An 18,271-nucleotide genomic window follows, 5' to 3' on the forward strand; every position below is an offset into this window, starting at 1 on the left:
AATGTGTATGAACATATATATATATATATATATATTTATTTATTTATTTATATTCTCTTCTTTTTTCCACAAAAAGAAAGGGTTTTACTTCCCCCCTTTATGTTAAAGAAGCGAACCTTCTCTTCATTTTTTTTACCTTCTATATTTTTCTTTTTCTTTCTCTTTCCAGCTACTGCCTTGCAATCTTGTGACCACTGCGCGTTTGCAACAGGTTTGAGCAGGTGACGAATAGCGAGGCTACGGTAAGCGGGAAAAAAGAAATTAAGAAATAAAACGAACGAAAGAAAAAGGGATGCAATAAAAAAAAATATTATGAACGCTTTTATTCTCCCGAGATTTGTTGTTTTATCTACACAAACTGCGGAAACGTTGTTTGCTGTCGTTGTGTGGGCACCTTCACGAGGACGCGATGGAATATGCGGCACAGAGCCGTTTTTTTTCTCTGTTCTAAATATATAAATATTTCTTCTATTTTTCGCTCTCTTTTTTTTTTGTAAAGTTTTTTTTTTTTTACCGCGTGCGTATGTGTGTGTTGTGGGGAGGGAAAGGGGGAAATATGATGATGTGTGAAGGTAAACGGGCGGCATTTTTTTTTTTTTTCAAAACTGGATGGGAGGAACAGCGGTGGTATTGACTTCACGTCGCCAAGCATGTCTTTCGCAGTTGACAGCTTTTATCAGCTCCCCTCCGATCTTTTTCTTTTATTTTGTTTTTCACCATACCCCACGTGTTTTGTCTCATTATCATTTCAGGTTTAGGATCACTTTTTCCGTCTTTATTTGCCGTTCTTCCATTTTTTTTTCCTAGAGAGTCCCAATTCGCAAACGCGCTGATTCACACAAATATGCACACTAGGGGTGCTTTCTTTTTTTCTTTTTAATATATATTTCAGTGCAACACTTGTCGGGTGGGATGGTTTCGTTCTTTTTCTTTTTTTTTTTCACTTCCTTTCTTGTACTTCCTCCTCTTTGTGCTGTCGGCTGATGGGCTTAAAAAAAAAAAGAAAAACAGGTTAACTTGGTTCATTGTTGGCCCATACCCATTTTCCCAAGTATACATAATTCTACAAATATATATATATATATATATATATATGTGCATACGTCTTCGCAGCCAGTGGCATTACTATATGAATACACGTCCGCACTGCGCGGCATTATGATTGCAACTGTTCGTGGACCTCTGTTACTTTCCTTCTTTCTTTATTTTTCTTTGTTAGTTTTTCAAAAAAAAAGTCTAAAAGGAGGTACTTTCTCTTCTATTTCTTCTATTTCTTTCCTTATCTACTTTCTTTCTCTCCTTCGCTGGCTTGCTACTGGGACTGTCACGCCCGTTACAGGGGTTCCCTTTCACTCAACCTTTCGTGGAAAGGGAGAATATGATGCGACAAAATCTGACAAGTGACTCATTAATTACAGACACACTCCGTAAGGCCGGTGTCCCGTGTGATGTTGTTGGTATTGTGGAGACTGTTGCCGGTGCATGCCGTGCAATCGCTGCTGGGCTTCGCAATGACGGCGTGACGGCCGCCAAGAGTAAGAATAACTTTGGTGATGACGTCCTCTCCGTCGATGTAATGGCTGACAAAATTATATCGGAGGCTCTCAACAGTTGCCAACATGTGGCTTCTTATGTTTCGGAAGAGTCCCCGTCATTGGCTTCTACCGCGCATAGCGGCAAGGCAACACATTCAGTTTCGTACGACCCACTGGATGGTAGCAGCATCATCACCTCTAATTTTACTGTCGGTTCTATCTTTGCGGTGTGGCCTGGGAACACACCCATCGGCCTTACCGTCCGTGATATGGTGGCAAGTGTTGTTGCTGTTTATGGCCCGCGTGTGGTGCTTTTCGTGGGGCAGGAGGAGTTGGGAGTGGCAGAATTCTTCTGTGGGGCGGATGGGGAATGGAAATTGGCTAAACGCGTGTGGGCGGGAGTTTGTACGCCGCGAACTGCCACCGTGACGGCAGCGGGACGTGGTGTTAAACTGAAGGCAACGGTGTTTTCCCCCGGTAACCTTCGCGCCGCCCGCCACTTACCGTGGTATAAACAGCTGATAACTATGTATATGCAAGAAGGTGCCACATTACGTTACACGGGTGGGATGGTGCCGGATGTGTGCCAAATCATTGTGAAGGGCGACGGCATATATATGACGCCAGCGAGTCCACAACATAAGATGAAGCTAAGGTTATTGTTTGAAGCTGCACCAATGGCGTTTCTCATTCATTGCGCGGGCGGGCGTTCAACAACGGGGTTGACGAACATGATGAATGTGCGTGTAGTGAGTATGGAGCAAACGACGCCGATTGCCCTTGGTTGTGCACGAGATGTGGAGAGGTATGAGCGCATGTGTCGCGGGTGCAGCAAACTATAGTTTTTTCTTGTTTTTATTTTTGTGCCGCACAAGGTGATGGTCCGATCTAAAGTCAGAAAGGGAAGGTTGTATATATATATATATATATATATATATATATATATATATATATATATGTGTGTGTGTGTGTGTGTGTGTGTGTGTGTGTGTGTGTGTGTGTGTGTGTGTGTGTGTGTGTGTGTGTGTGTGTGTGTGTGTGTGTGTGTGTGTGTGTGTGCGTACTTAATTATTTCGTTTCCTTTAATTCGTTAGTTCATTTTATTTAATACGTGGTCGTAATGCGCTTTGACTTCTATCTTAACGGACAGAAAGTCTCATTGCAATTGCACTGAAGCCAAACGGAGTGGAGATCCTCTCGACTCGACTCCCGCTTTTTCTCTTGTTTTGTGTTTTCTTTTTTCTTTTTTGTTCGTGTGGCTGCGTCTATTTTCACTTGAGTACGACCAAGTAGGTGTGTATCTGCGTTTGCGTTTGCGTTTGTAGTTTTTTTTTTGCCTTTTGTGCTTCTGGTTACCAGCTTGGAACCTTTAATTCATCTCTGAATATACATATATATGTAGCGCGTACAAACATGTGGTAGCACAATCGAAAAATTCTAATGATGCATTTTATATTTGGCGACCGTTCTACTCCTCAATTCTGTTGTGCTTTCGGAACATTTTTTTTTTTAAGCACTGAACTGTAACAGCAGTAGTGGAGGGAAGGGGTTTAAATAAGCAGCAGTAAAGAGAAGTGGGTCGAAGTGAGAGAAGAAAGGAAGGAGGATAAGTACGGTGCTGCAGTGATTGAGCGAGGAGGGAAAGGGGCGGCGAGTGCGTATACTCACTGTAGAGACCTACCGTAGGTTAAAAGACTTTTTTTTTTTTAAAGGCAAGGTAAGGTGGAAGGAAGGAGAAAAGGACCTTGGTTGAATATAGTAGCAGATTGCAAGGTGATTGTGACGTAGCCTGTAAGCTAATTAGCATTAAAATGGAGGATATCAATTCCGAAGTGGGTGTTCAGCCCACATATCCAACAAGGGAAGAGCTTTTATCAAAGATCATGTGGGTAGCGGACGTTACCGACCCCGCGCTTTACCTGGAGCAATTACATGGTGCATTTGAGGATGTTATATTCTCCCGTGTCCAGGAGGAGGTGGAGAAGGAGGAGGATGATGAAGGGTTGAAAGGTACAAGACGTCTCAAAACGGTAGCTGACCGTATGCGTGAGGAAAAACGGAAGGAAGTGCTCCGTCGGGAGTTGATGGAGCTGCAGGATGATACTTTTGTTGACGAAGATGGGAGCGCAGGGGAACACACAGTAGGAGATGTTGACGATGACCTGAATGTCGACGAGGAATTTTCAGAAGAGTCTGATTTTATGGATGATAGGGAGTTTCTTTCATGGATACACCGGAATGATGCTCTACCACGGGAGGATCAAGCGGAGATGGTACTTAAAGAGGATGTACCCGCTGCTGCCGGGCTGGAACTCGAGTTACACCGTGTAGGTCTCCGTGAAGAAGCCGAACTTGAAACAAGAGAAGCGTTACCAGAGCGTCTACAGGCCATTGCGGAGCGTGAGCGTCGACCGCGTCTTCAATCACGCAAGATTTCTCCCTCCCAGTCCTACAAAATTCGCCTTGGTCGTGAGGCATTTTGGATAATTTGTCAATTGCGTGGTGCTGGGCAACCGTTGGCTCACAATACAAGCATCTGTGCCCTGGCTATGCTGCCGTTTTCAGAGGTGGAAAACCACCCTGTCGTTAAGGCAGTGGAATATGCTCTCAAAAAAATGACGCAGGAGTTCCTAGAGCCCGCACACTTGATGCTCTATCATCAAACCGCGTTACAACCACTACTCTGTGCACTATTAGAAACTTCACCTCTTGTGGAGGCAGCGGAGCGTAGTCTGCCCGTAGCTTCGTATGCGTACAGTACGCGGACCGGGAGGCGTCAGAGGCCTCTGATTTCAGATAGTTATGTTGGGTTTAGTGCGAGGGGGGATGAGAGGACCATTGGTTTCGGTGACCCTGCATGGGACAAGGATGCGCAGCGCTCCAATGGCGATGCTGCAGCCGCATTGGATAGGATGGATTTCGCGCAGCGCAAACCCTGTTTCATAGAGCTTGGTCGTCTCCTCCTACGCATTCTTGAGCTTGATGTGTTGTGCCACAGGCTCGAGTGGCAGAGGTGGCAAATGTTGTTGAAATTGGGCAGTAGCACAGAGCCTGACGTGGGGCAGGAGGGAGCGGCATTGCGACAAATGGTGTTTTTTAGCGCGATTGAAGCCGACTTCTGGCAGTCATTTGTAAGTCAACATGTCTCCGGAAGCAATGGTCGAGCCACGCGGACGATAAAATCTTTAGGTCTTGAGAGTGCGTTCGAGCAGTACACCATAGCGGGTACACAATACCAAGAAAATTTGCGTGCAAATGCACCCATTCGTGTCTGTCCACCGCCGCAATCGGTTTCTTTGCTGGAGTGGACGAGCCGTGTCGGTGCTTCTTTAAATCCACCGCGCTGTGGCGAAACCGTGCTTTGGTTATTCAACCAAGCAATAACGGAGCAGTTTACGCGGCTCCCTGTTCTGCGTACCCGACTATTCAATGTGTTCTGTGCGGAGGGAGACCTGATTGTTTCTTACAAAAACTCGAAGAAAGCAGATGACGTATATCCACTCGCAAGTTTTTTCGTTGAGCATTCACGTCACTACTTGGACCTTCTGGAGCGTGAGCGACAGGGCACGATTGACTTGTTTTATGTTCTTAACGACGAACTGGTACGCGGTGTGGCGAAATTCGGCCAACTGTACGATCCGTCTTTCAATAACGCTGTTGGAATCTCCCAACGGGACGAGTGGCTGACGAGTCGGCGAGACGTGATGGAGTTGGTTTTAATCCGGCTCGTCGAAGGGTTGACTCCGAAAGTTAAAGCAGAGCTCAGCCAGTTCGCCAGTCGGTGTGCCCATATGCAATGCGCTGAACGATTTGGGCTCTTGTGTGCCCAGGGCCCCTACGAACGTACGTGGTTAAATATTGCTGCATACGATGACGAGGCACTCGTGTGGGAACCTGAATGGAATGTGGTAGAGGCCCTGCCACGGCGGCCTGCCGGTTTGCCCGTAACAAGCAGTTATGGGTGCAAGCCTCCTGCGCGCGTGTGTGCGGTGTATGGCGGTGAAGGTGGTTTGGCACACATTTGCTTTATCGATGAGAATGGGTTACTAGTCGGAACCATGCGATGGGTGAGTTGCGCTCTAACCTCTGAAAGTGGGCGGACGGCTGATTTGCTGCAGAACATTCAGTTGGAGAACCAGTTTGACCGATGCAATCCCGGCGTCGTTGTTGTTGGTGCTTCCAGCACGGCCTCCTTGGGTTTGATGCGTTCGATGCAGCGGTTCCTCCGTGAACGTGCGGAAGCCAATCTTCGCGCACACGTGCCCATCGTATGGGCTCCCGTAGAAGTTGCCAGGTTGTACAGCGGCACAACGTATGCTGACAGTGAGATGCCGGATGCGGATAGCCTTTCGCGTACGGCGCTCGCCCTCGCTCGTTATGTCCAAGATCCACTGGGTGCTATCAGTGTTTTATTTGACAGCAGACGCACAGCCCTCCGACTCTCACTGGGAAGAGTAGCGAATATCACCAGCGAGCAGGAGGAACAGCTTTATTTGCGACTCTGTTGGGAGATGAGCCTATGGGTTACAGCATGTGGAGTTTGGGTCGACCACTGTCTGACGCGCTCGAACAGCACGGCACTGTTGCAGTTCATTTCAGGGTTTGGACCTGTGCGCGCGCGCAAGCTGCAGCAACTTCTGTTTTTGCGCAGACCTATCAATAAGGATGAGTGTGAAAAAATGATTACCAATGCTTTTGGGATGCATGTGGCACAAAATGCCGTTTCCTCACTTAGAATCGGACCACCAATGGACAGTGACAGGGAGGTGGGGACTGGTGAAGACGGATCGTTAAAGTCGGGTCGCTGGACGTTGCTGGACCAGACGTTGTTGCCAGTCGCATGGTACAGCACTGCGGCTTGCATTGCATGTGCTGCATTGAAGCATGCCACTTCTCCGCACGTAATAACAATAAGGAGAACTGTTGCTGCTCTTTTAGTTGCCGATTTTATGCAGCGACCTGCCGATGAGAGGCGTGGTTGCATGGATCGCGACGTACGTGTACAGGAAATAACAAGAACGATGCGGCTCGAGGTACGCTCGACGTGGAGCGGCTTGCTGGGGAGGAGGGAGGTGGAATTTGTGCAGGATGAGATGATCGCTTCCGGTCAGTCATTCATGCGGCGGCCGTACCGTCGTATTTCCAATCGGGAGCTGATGACATATGTAACAGGTATTACGTACTGTACAAACCAAGATGCACCTTTTCTGCACCGTGGTGTAGAAACAATGTCTCTCATTGTTTGTGAGGGCGAGTACATTGCAGGTGTGGTGCAGAGCGTGCGTGGTAAGTTAGCCGCCGCTTCTGGCGTACCTTCAATCCGGCTCACGACATCGCGTGGTCTAAATGCCACCATATCAGCTGATGACATCGACGATGAAACAATGAAGCGAGAGTTCATCGAATACGAGGAGGCCTTGAGTGCGTTGGGTGAGGAGGGGAGAGCCATTGGACCTCCACCGAATCGACCGCAATGGCTCTGCCGAGGTGCCCTGATACAGGGTATCGTGATTAACTGCCATTGGGAGCGATGTGAGCTTCGCCTCCGCTGGTGCCGTCCCCGTGGTGGGGAGCCAGATTCCCGTCGTATGCAAAAGAAAAGTGCGGCGCGTCGCAAAACTCGTGAGTCTCGTGGTGACGTTGGTGACCCCGCCGTCAGCGACGGCGATGGTACAGATGTAGGTAGACATTACCTATCGTACACGGCATCCGTGCGTGATGCAACGAGTTGCAACAGTTCCCTTCGGACGGAACGTCTTGACATAGATGCACGGGTGTTTGCCACCAAAGTATCCCGTCATTCGCTATTCCGTGATGTCAACAGCACTAAAGCAGTCGAGTTCCTGCAAAACAAAAAGATTGGTGAGGTACTGCTCCGCCCAGCCTCTGGACACCGCAACAAAGCAGTTGCCGTGGTTAAGATAGGTGAGTGGTCCACTTGCAATTGGCTCATCAGTGAAGACCGGCGCTCAAATGGATCGATATACTACCGGCTTTCAGACCAAGTGGAAAAACGTGAGATTGAGTTTAACGATGTGGACGAGTTTTTGACCAATTTCATAGCCCCTATGGTGTCGCTTGCCCAGGACATTCGGGCGCACCGGCGGTTTGTAGGGAGCACGCGTGACGTTCTCGGTGCACTTGATGCACAGCAGAAGAGCGCTGCCAGCAGAACCGGCACGAATGGATCTAATTTCATTGCGTATGTGTTCGTTGAGGCAGAGCAGCAATCACGGCCGTCTTTTTATCGTGTCGTTACGCGCGTCGGCACAAGGGAGCGAAGTTTCTACCTTCATATAAGCGACAGATATATATACATACGTGTTCCTCTCCGGACCAAGGACGCCAGCGCTGAGGGTTCTAGGGCTGGTATGGTGCTGTTGAAGTGCCGTAACGCAGAACACGTGAGCCAGGTCGTAAAGGAGCTTGTGCATCGGTGTTAGCGTTGGTGTGGGGGAAAGAGGATGGATGGTGAGGAATATTATCACGTGCGCTTGTATGCGTGTGGGTAACTCTTCCAGTATCCTTTTTCTAGCCCTTACTTCCTCCACTCGTCGATGATCCGTGCCGTACACTCCTTCCTCAGCACCACTACTTCCCCTTCTTTTCTTTGTATTCGTTATGGTTTCCCGCCATATTGCTCAGCACATCACTCCACCGCTACTTCCCGAGTGGCTTATGCTTGAGCACGCGGTGCCATTTGCACCGATGAGGGACCGCGCGTGGAGGGGGGGGCGGGAGTGGAGTCCGTGCTGTAATGTGCTGTAAACTTTTCTGACAGTTCAGATGTGAGGAACAAGGACGCATTGATTTGGGAGGAGGGAATGGTGGAACTTAGCTTTTTTTTCTTTTTGTAACCTACACTTTCAACTGTAGGACAAAATCTGTTGAGTTAATACTGACCTTTCCTTTACCTCTGTTTTCAGGGGTGTCGAGCTCACTCACGCGTGTGTTCATTTCGGAAAGTGTGCACGATTCCTTGTACCTCTTAGTGTTTCAGCGACGGAAGGGTGGAGCACTCTTGATTCAACTAACCCTCTTCTTTTCAAAAACAACTCTATCTCATTAAATGTGAACTCGTTTTTATTTTAAATGTCGAAGAGACTATTTGAGCGCCAAAAAGTGTTGTGAAGAACAATAGTGTGAGGGTGTGTCGGACCTGCATTCTCGGAGGCCGTTGTGAACGTGGAGTGGAACGGTCGTTGTTCGTTGCCGCGCGGTGCGTGCGTGTGTGTGCAATCGTACGAGCGTAACGACATTAGCACTGAACAACTTCGTGCGCAAACAGCTGCGAAGTACCTCCAAATTAGAAACGGTAAAACTGTGCTCTAAAGCGAGTGCGTGGGGTTGATATTTTGTTGGTGTGTGGCGACCGGCTTGGAGAGGCAAATAGCTCTGCAGTTGAATTCAGGTCCACCGTTGTGTTATTTGAAGTGCAATGGGGCGGCAGCGATCATTGTTTCTTTTAGGGCTGTTGCAGCGGCAACACCCTGAGGCACACAAAAATCTTACCCGTGAGGTTGAGCGTGTGGAAAGGGAGGCCCGAAGCGACGGGGATCTCGTTCGCCTGCGTGAGAGCTGCCGCGTGGTCCTGCATTTACTCAATGAACACCGAGAGCTCTTGCCGTTCGTTGCTCAGGGTTGTCCATCGTGTCTCTCCGCCGTGTTGTCTCAAGTAGGGAAAGGGGGGATTACTGACAACGCTGGTGATGCCGATAGAAACGACGGCGATGAGAGCTGCATGGAAGATATTGACATGCTGCGTCTCGCTGCATTGCTGTCGACGTCAGGGTCACCGGTTGATGCCCTCGCCGACGGCGTGAGTAAGAGCCTCGAGCCGATGACGAGGCTCGTGTTTTCAACCAACTCAGAGGTGGGGGAGTTGGCGTTGTCGTTGCTCGGTCGTGCCGTAAGGCTGTCTGCGGATAGCGAGAGGCTTGCAGGAAGTTTGCTTGGTAACGAAAAATTTTGGGTGAGGTTTGCACGAGCGTTCTTTGGCGATAGCAGTAGGGCAAATCATCTCGACAAGGAAGCAAGGTTGTGCACTACCTCTTCCCCACCCTCGGTGCTTGCAAGTGTGCTGGGGTTACTGCGCCGCTGTTGCATGGTGAGTAGGGTGGGGCGCGACGCATCGTTCCGTTCCTTGCTGGTGCGTGTCTGCACCGCTGTTACTTTGAAAAACGATGCGCGCCTGCGAGAAGAGGTGGTTCTTCTTCTTTACACGCTGCGCATCACCTCCAGTACGGATGAGACTGAATGTTTGCGTGAATGCATTGCGGTGTTGGCCCCAGCCACGCCAGGAAGCGAGGATGATTGTGCTAATGTCGCCCACAACGGGAGTGACCCCGGGTTTGTTGACCGACTGGTGGGTGACCGCAATATTATGTATGCCAACTCCCTGATGAATGCCCTCATTTCGTTGCAGAAGAACCAATTTGAAAGCAGCGCCCGTCTTAGGGATCTTGAGCGCATTGCGAAATTGTTGTTCGACCCCCATGTTCCTTGCGGTGCAGCAGCGGCATTGGTATTGCTTCCTGGTGCCGTGACGTCTGTGTTCGCAGCCGCCAGCGACGTGGAGGAGAAAATCAGTGCTTTCGCTTGTGCCCTGTTTTCCTCCGCTATTGAGGGTTTGGAGGAGATGTTAAGCTCTCCAATGAACCTTGGCGCAACTGAGCAAGAGGGAGCGCTGAGGGAATCTGACATCTGCTCTTACCGAAGATGTTTAGTGGAGGATTTTCTGTCGCTAGGTGGTATGGTTCTGCTGGAGGATCTGTTACTGGACTACAGCAGTGGTGTGGTTTCCACGGCGACTCGCTTGGTTCGTTCACTGATGCGCTTTTCTAGCGGGACGCGCAACCTCGTACTGGCTTCTAGGTGCTTTCCAAACCTTTATAAAGCGCTAGAGGGTGTTAGCGGGGAGTCAAATATTTCCGAGTCACTGCGGTGCGGTGGTGAAGACGGCGTTTGCGCAATGCTGCACATAGCACTTGATACCTTTTCCCTTCTCGGTAGCGACGCTGCATGGGTGCTTCCTGAGTCTGCTGTCGGTTGCGTTAGCATGATTGCCACAGAATCGCGGAACAACGTCAGCGTGCTTGCCGCAGCACTTCGTACCCTTTCGGTGCTGGCAGCGTCTCACCCCATGGCGGCAACCGTTGTTCTGGACTACGATTACATTAATAGCGTTTTGGGGATGGAGGGGGACGCTGCTGTGAACTCTGATGGCGAGGAGGCGAAGGAGCCTTGGGTACTGAATGATACAGATGCTGCGTATATTTGTGGTTCCTTTGACATCATGTCGGCAGTAGTTTCGCAGGAACCTTCTTGTGTTACCTTCGAATGGATCGAAACATTGATCATGGCGACAAAGAGGGCGCAGCATTGGCAGGATGAGGTGCCACGGTTCGCCCGACCACTTTGGAATGTTGTAGTGAAAACTGTTACCATCTCGGAGGAGGGGCGCACGTATCTGTTGGAAGATACCGAGTTTGTTGATGTTTTGCTTAATACCATGGCATCGTGCTGCTCGTATATGACTCGTGGCTGCGAAAGCGAGCGTATAAGGCACAGTGCCGAAAATGTCGGCACTGACAACAAAGTGGTCGGTACGCCGTATGGTGATTGTTCAAGTGTGGTCGCCCAACTACTCCCTCTTCTCGTGCGTGTCGCAAGGTTCCTGCCAGCACTACAGCAATCACAACCGCTGGAGGGTGCATGTGATCTTGTAGAGGCTTTGGCCATTCTCCTCTCTATGCGCGGCGCTGAAGCGTCTGTAGACCTGCTTGTCAACGTCGCCCTCTTCGCGTATGATAATGAGACAACCCTGATCAGCGTGTTTGATCTGTTTGTAAAGGTGGGGCTACGCGCCTCTCAGGAGTTGCAGCAACGGGCATTGGCCTCGCTTTCGGTGCTGGAGGGGGCGGATCCAGCTGTCGTGGAGGGCGATATGCGGTGCGCAGAAGCACTAGGGGATTTTGAACGCGCCACGGCGGCCTTGGGCGCACTGCTTGCCCGCTGCCGTGCTGGTGAAGGATCTGACCTAGACAATGAGGTAGTCGAGGAGGTTTCCGCACTCATTTTGGCTGCTCTTAAGGCACCTTCTGACCATCCGCCGCTCCTATTTGCCTTACCGCCAACTGGGGCACCACCACTCCTGTCACGGCACAGGCGTATCCTTAGTTCCACCGTCGATTTGCTGCGTTCTGGTCACCAAATATTTGACCACACCGCCCAGCAGTTGTGGTGTGAACATCAGGTTTTTCAACGGGTTTCGCGTTTTTTCGGGGCGATTCGTGATAGCGAGGGTGCAGAGGAGCTGCTTGACGAAATTTGTGATCTGCTGTCAATTATGTACGGCCTTCACAACCCGTGGGCTTCTGCCAAAGACAGCGGAGTTGAATCTAGCGATTACACCCCGTCTTGCGATGTGGGGGACCTTCTTGTGTTCGTTGTGGAATACATTTTGAATGAACGTCTTTCACGTTCCTCTTCGTGCCGCTCGCTCTTTACTCGCCTCTGTGAGTGCGCCCCCTTCAGACACGGCATGCTTGCCGCGCATAGGGAGATCTACCACAGCTCACTGGAGGTGGTTTCTAATTGCTCTGGTGAAGCTGAGGAGAGAGAAGTTTTTGATCGATGGATCAATGAAAAGTTGGATGGTACGGTGCACGCGACAGTGGCTTAATATAGGGAGGGCGATTGGTGTTGCCGTGTTATTATGTTGTCCTAAAACCGAGGGGAAGGGAGGTAGGGTGGGGCACTCAGTGGTGGTGATTTTTCCTAACTATTTCTGAGCGGTGAACATCTGGGTTGAGGTTTATTAATGCGGCTTCTGACACGGTTCTCGTATTATATACATCAACTTCGAACATTTACCCCGATAAATTTCCCTCTTTTTTACCCACCTCCTCGCAACCCACATCGCTCAACCGACTGCTGTTTAGACTGTCGCTCCCATTTTTTGTGTTTCCTTTTTTGTTTCCCACGTCGTTCCTTCCACGTCATTAACGACTTATGGACCTTTGTCGCTTGACACACTCATACAAAATTTCAGTAGGAGCGGACCGCTGGCCCAGCCACCTAGTGTCGGAGAGGGAGGGGGAGGGAAGGGGGAAGTGTATTGAGTAAATGACGACCGCTTCTGTGAGTCAGAGTTGTTTCCCCATAATGAGTTTCTTACACGTGCCGGGAAAGATGTCACAGCCTTTGTGGCTTATGATGGGAACCGCTTTCCTAGTGAATGTATCTCGTAGGACTGGGGCGGCAGCGTGTCCTTTTGGTAGTGCAGATGCTTCCGATGGTGTTGACAGCTCTGCGCACAAGAGGAGGCGTTTCCTCCTCACAGCCAAACACACTTTTGTGCCGTGGCAGTTCACGGACCCGCAGAGGCTGAAGGTTCCTGAGGAGTATCGTCGAACGCGCTTCGTTATTGGTCGTCTTTATATCCCGGACAGCGAAGGGAAGGCTGTGGCCTCTCTGTCTGTTGACTTGAAGTTGGTGGCCATGCACCCTACTGCTGATGTTGCGGTACTAGTTGCGAAGGTTCCAACATCGGTAGCGTCGGTTGCCGCGGGCACTGCTTCGAGGTCGGCCGTAAGTGAAAGGTTTGACGCACACGCCGAGCTGGAGAGGCGGGCGAATGCGGTTGGTGGTGGATTAACGTTGGCACCTGAGGACCCCCAGAAGGGCAGCGTGTGTTCCATTGCAGGATACCGTGGTACAGGCCTGCTGGGCAAATTGGACACCTTTGACCCTGATCTGTTAGATCGGTTATCGGAGACCGAGCGTGGGCAGCTTCTTTCTTCTTTACGGTGCGTGGAGGGACAGCAAGAAGCCGCAGTGGCTCGTGTTAAGATATTCCACTCAAAGGGTATGTGCCGTGCAGAGGAGGGAAGTTGTTTTCACGGCATGTCAGGGGCTCCAGTGTTGACAGATGAGAAAACATGTGGTGGTGTCTTGTACGGCAAACACCCGGATGATGCCAACAGCGTGGGGTACGTTCCCGTGCGAAGCTTTGATGGCTTCGTTTGGGACTCAGTGATTGGGAAGTGATGGATTCATGGGGTTGTTTCACCCTTCATTTTGTTCCCTCCTTTAACGCTCATCCTCGCAGAGCCGCCCGTCCGTTTGCGTGCGTACCTCGCCCTTACGGATGTGCGTGAGGCGGCACCGTCGTCATATTGTTTTGTCTTCGTCTTGAGCGTGCCTCTTCCCCCGTTGTTCCCGCTTGCTTATCTTCAAATAACACCCTCAGCCATTCGTTAGAACCCCATTTTTTTCCTTTAGTCACCCTTGGGTTTTGGTTCAATTGTTCAAAAAAGGCACGGTAGGTACACTCAATATATGTCTGGTGAGGAACCCACTAAATTGCAGCGAACAGAGTCTGGTGCGAGGGTGATCAAAACCAAAGAATTTCTTCGTACCAGCGTCGCCGAGGGCCCTTTCTGTCTCCTCGACAGTGCTGTGAAGAATGGAACACGCGTGTTCATCCAGTCCCGCTACAACAAGTCCCTCGTCGCAACCGTCGTTGCCTTCGACAAACACTTTAACCTCGTGTTGCGGGATGCTGTGGAGTTAACAATGGTCAACAATGAGCAGAAAGAGCGCTCCATTCGGAACATGTTCTTGCGTGGCGCCTCTGTGGTGTTCATCGTGAGGTTGCCGCAGAGCGCTGTATAGTGGCACTGCGGCACTTGTGGGGGCGAAAATACAATACGCAGCAGCGCAGTTGCGGGAAAACGATTGTATTGAACATGGTTGTTTTTGAGTTTCTTGTTGTCGCTGCTTCGTTGTTCATTTTTTCTTTTTCGGTGTGCTCGGCTATTCGCACCGCATTCCCCCCACAGTGTTAAGAAGCCGTGGGGGCCGTTTAGGATGCGGTGTCAAAATTTATTGTAAAAGCGGTGTGTACCTGTGTAAGAGAGAATCGTTCAACAGTTCTTCTTTTTCTTTGTGGGACGAGTTTCTCCTTCTTCACTCCGTACTCGTGGACATAAGCTAAATCCCACTTATACAGTTGCCTTTTCTTCTTCCCGTTCTGCCACTACACATTTGTTTCGTACCGTAGGGAGGAATACCTTTTTGTTCTTGGCAGACAAAAGGGACCAAACAAACAAGAGGTTAACTAGGGAACGGGTATATATATATACATATATTGATTTTTTTTGCTCTACATAAATAAGAAATTATACAATGGTTGCCACGGAACAATCAAGAAGAGGACAAGATCCGTGTGGAGATGTAACCGACATACGAAAACCCTCCTCAATAGAGGCAGCGGAGCCTTCAGACTATTCGTCGAGCTCAGGCAATAGAGGTGAGGGCGGACGCGAATCTCGGGGTATTTGGACATTCAAACGTGCATCATTAGTTTCGGTACCACAAACTCCCAAAACACATCAAGCTAGCTGGTCAACGAGCAATAGAGAAGGAATAGGAGGAGGAAACAGACATCGTGTGTCATGGCACCAACATCTCGATCCCCATCCTAACACAGGAGCTTCGGTAGATGATGGAGCAACTTTCTGGAAAGTCCCTCGTAAAGTTTCTGAGGATCCTGAAAATAATATGTCGACTACACACTCAATTTCCACGAGTGTATCGGATCCAGTCTCCCCATCAGCAGCAAATGTGGTAGTCAAGTCTGCGACCGCCGAAAATATTTGTGTTGGAGCTTCAACCGACGGGGAAATGAAAGCAATGCCTCACAGTATGCTGCTTGATGGGGAAGTGTGGGAGTACATATATCTTAGAAAATCGTCTGAACTGCGGGATGCCTTTGCTTCTGATATTGGCGATGTGTTAGGTTTTCCTTTTTCGACACCCATTGAGTTTACACCCACAAGAACTGGAATATTAGCGCACTGTACATTACTGTATCCTGAGACCATGAAAACTGAAGAGCTATACGAGAGGTTATCGCGAGACAAATTTCCCGCGATGAGAAGACTATATCAAACAGCAAAACGAGAGCACATGATAACAAGTTGCTCGACGATGTACACCACGAACATTTCTGACAGGCCCATAAGTCCACCGCCGGAAGATATGGACGGACGCCGAGGCAGCATGCAAATGATGTCTTCTGCAACTAGTACAAACCATAAACCTGAAGAATATTGTCTGTCAAAAAGGGAAGAAAGTAGAGATGCAACTAAAGAAGATGCGACCGGAATGGACACCGAATCGCAAGAAATTCATTATAGTCGTTTCACCGAACGGTCTATGAGTCGCATATCCATGGTTCCTGCTGATGTCCGTGAGGCTGGTATGTCTAAGAGTGAGGTTGAACCATCTTTAGCAGCCAGTCTGAAATGTGGCAAATGTCTTGATCAGTCTATGAGTCGCTCATCGACATTGCCTGATGATGTCCGTGAGGCTGGTATGTCTAAGAGCCATGTTGTGACATCGCGTGCAGCCAGTCCCAGATGTGCCAAATGTCTTGATCAGTCTATGAGTCGCTCATCGACATTGCCTGATGATGTCCGTGAGGCTGGTATGTCTAAGAGCCATGTTGTGACATCGCGTGCAGCCAGTCCCAGATGTGCCAAATGTCTTGATCAGTCTATGAGTCACATATCCATGGTTCCTGCTGATGTCCGTGAGGCTGGTATGTCTAAGAGCCATGTAGTGACATCGCGTGCAGCCAGTCCCAGATGTGCCAAATGTCTTGATCAGTCTATGAGTCGCTCATCGACATTGCCTGATGATGTCCGTGAGGCTGGTATGTCTAAGAGCCATGTTGTGACATCGCGTGCAGCCAGTCCCAGATGTGCCAAATGTCTTGATCAGTCTATGAGTCGCATATCCATGGTTCCTGCTGATGTCCGTGAGGCTGGTATGTCTAAGAGCCATGTTGTGACATCGCGTGCAGCCAGTCCCAGATGTGCCAAATGTCTTGATCAGTCTATGAGTCGCACATCCACATTGCCTGATGATATCCGTGAGGCTGGTATGTCTAAGAGCCATGCTGTGACATCGCGTGCAGCCAGTCCCAGATGTGCCAAATGTCTTGATCAGTCTATGAGTCACATATCCATGGTTCCTGCTGATGTCCGTGAGGCTGGTATGTCTAAGAGCCACGTTGTGACATCGCGTGCAGCCAGTCTGAGATGTGCCAAATGTCTTGATCAGTCTATGAGTCACATATCCATGGTTCCTGCTGATGTCCGTGAGGCTGGTATGTCTAAGAGCCATGTAGTGACATCGCGTGCAGCCAGTCCCAGATGTGCCAAATGTCTTGATCAGTCTATGAGTCACATATCCATGGTTCCTGCTGATGTCCGTGAGGCTGGTATGTCTAAGAGCCATGTAGTGACATCGCGTGCAGCCAGTCCCAGATGTGCCAAATGTCTTGATCAGTCTATGAGTCGCACATCCACATTGCCTGATGATATCCGTGAGGCTGGTATGTCTAAGAGCCATGCTGTGACATCGCGTGCAGCCAGTCCCAGATGTGCCAAATGTCTTGATCAGTCTATGAGTCACATATCCATGGTTCCTGCTGATGTCCGTGAGGCTGGTATGTCTAAGAGCCATGTAGTGACATCGCGTGCAGCCAGTCCCAGATGTGCCAAATGTCTTGATCAGTCTATGAGTCACATATCCACATTGCCTGATGATATCCGTGAGGCTGGTATGTCTAAGAGCCATGTTGTGACATCGCGTGCAGCCAGTCCCAGATGTGCCAAATGTCTTGATCAGTCTATGAGTCGCACATCCACGGTTCCTGATGATGTCCGTGAGGCTGGTATGTCTAAGAGCCATGTAGTGACATCGCGTGCAGCCAGTCCCAGATGTGCCAAATGTCTTGATCAGTCTATGAGTCGCTCATCCACATTGCCTGATGATGTCCGTGAGGCTGGTATGTCTAAGAGCCATGTTGTGACATCGCGTGCAGCCAGTCCCAGATGTGCCAAATGTCTTGATCAGTCTATGAGTCGCATATCCACGGTTCCTGATGATGTCCGTGAGGCTGGTATGTCTAAGAGCCATGTTGTGACATCGCGTGCAGCCAGTCCCAGATGTGCCAAATGTCTTGATCAGTCTATGAGTCGCACATCCACATTGCCTGATGATATCCGTGAGGCTGGTATGTCTAAGAGCCATGTTGTGACATCGCGTGCAGCCAGTCCCAGATGTGGCAAATGTCTTGATCAGTCTATGAGTCGCATATCCATGGTTCCTGCTGATGTCCGTGAGGCTGGTATGTCTAAGAGCCATGTAGTGACATCTCGTGCAGCCAGTCCCAGATGTGCCAAATGTCTTGATCAGTCTATGAGTCACATAACCATGGTTCCTGCTGATGTCCGTGAGGCTGGTATGTCTAAGAGCCACGTTGTGACATCGCGTGCAGCCAGTCCCAGATGTGCCAAATGTCTTGATCAGTCTATGAGTCGTATATCCATGGTTCCTGCTGATATCCGTGAGGCTGGTATGTCTAAGAGCCACGTTGTGACATCGCGTGCAGCCAGTCTGAAATGTGGGAAATGTCTTGATCAGTCTATGAGTCACATATCCATGGTTCCTGCTGATGTCCGTGAGGCTGGTATGTCTAAGAGCCATGTAGTGACATCGCGTGCAGCCAGTCCCAGATGTGCCAAATGTCTTGATCAGTCTATGAGTCACATATCCATGGTTCCTGCTGATGTCCGTGAGGCTGGTATGTCTAAGAGCCATGTAGTGACATCGCGTGCAGCCAGTCCCAGATGTGCCAAATGTCTTGATCAGTCTTTGAG

At 49.7% G+C, this 18,271-nt stretch overlaps 7 protein-coding genes across 7 annotated transcripts; 6 read left to right on the top strand and 1 right to left on the bottom strand.

Annotated features, from left to right (window-relative positions):
- Positions 1–47: 47 nt before the first annotated feature.
- On the bottom strand, positions 48–587 carry TbgDal_II4060 (hypothetical protein; the record flags this gene model as incomplete). Its single annotated transcript, XM_011773632.1, has 1 exon — positions 48–587. The coding sequence occupies one exon, from the start codon at positions 585–587 to the stop codon at positions 48–50; it is 540 nt and encodes a 179-aa protein (XP_011771934.1).
- A 791-nt stretch (positions 588–1,378) lies between these two features.
- On the top strand, positions 1,379–2,377 carry TbgDal_II4070 (sedoheptulose-1,7-bisphosphatase; the record flags this gene model as incomplete). The annotated part of the gene is made up of 1 exon (XM_011773633.1): positions 1,379–2,377. One exon carries the CDS (start codon positions 1,379–1,381, stop codon positions 2,375–2,377), a length of 999 nt encoding a protein of 332 aa, XP_011771935.1.
- Positions 2,378–3,346: 969 nt separating this feature from the next.
- On the top strand, positions 3,347–7,978 carry TbgDal_II4080 (hypothetical protein, conserved; the record flags this gene model as incomplete). Its single annotated transcript, XM_011773634.1, has 1 exon — positions 3,347–7,978. One exon carries the CDS (start codon positions 3,347–3,349, stop codon positions 7,976–7,978), a length of 4,632 nt encoding a protein of 1,543 aa, XP_011771936.1.
- A 995-nt stretch (positions 7,979–8,973) lies between these two features.
- TbgDal_II4090 (hypothetical protein, conserved) lies at positions 8,974–12,219 on the top strand (the record flags this gene model as incomplete). The annotated part of the gene is made up of 1 exon (XM_011773635.1): positions 8,974–12,219. The coding sequence occupies one exon, from the start codon at positions 8,974–8,976 to the stop codon at positions 12,217–12,219; it is 3,246 nt and encodes a 1,081-aa protein (XP_011771937.1).
- Positions 12,220–12,662: 443 nt separating this feature from the next.
- On the top strand, positions 12,663–13,586 carry TbgDal_II4100 (hypothetical protein, conserved; the record flags this gene model as incomplete). Its single annotated transcript, XM_011773636.1, has 1 exon — positions 12,663–13,586. The coding sequence occupies one exon, from the start codon at positions 12,663–12,665 to the stop codon at positions 13,584–13,586; it is 924 nt and encodes a 307-aa protein (XP_011771938.1).
- Positions 13,587–13,877: 291 nt separating this feature from the next.
- TbgDal_II4110 (small nuclear ribonucleoprotein SmD2) lies at positions 13,878–14,213 on the top strand (the record flags this gene model as incomplete). Its single annotated transcript, XM_011773637.1, has 1 exon — positions 13,878–14,213. One exon carries the CDS (start codon positions 13,878–13,880, stop codon positions 14,211–14,213), a length of 336 nt encoding a protein of 111 aa, XP_011771939.1.
- A 513-nt stretch (positions 14,214–14,726) lies between these two features.
- TbgDal_II4120 (hypothetical protein, conserved, (fragment)) lies at positions 14,727–18,269 on the top strand (the record flags this gene model as incomplete). The annotated part of the gene is made up of 1 exon (XM_011773638.1): positions 14,727–18,269. A coding segment is annotated over one exon (3,543 nt), but the record flags the coding sequence as incomplete, so codon positions are not given.
- Between the last annotated feature and the right edge of the window lie 2 nt (positions 18,270–18,271).

This window comes from Trypanosoma brucei, chromosome 2, assembly GCF_000210295.1.
Source record: "Trypanosoma brucei gambiense DAL972 chromosome 2, complete sequence".
Taxonomy (NCBI): Eukaryota; Euglenozoa; class Kinetoplastea; order Trypanosomatida; family Trypanosomatidae; genus Trypanosoma; species Trypanosoma brucei.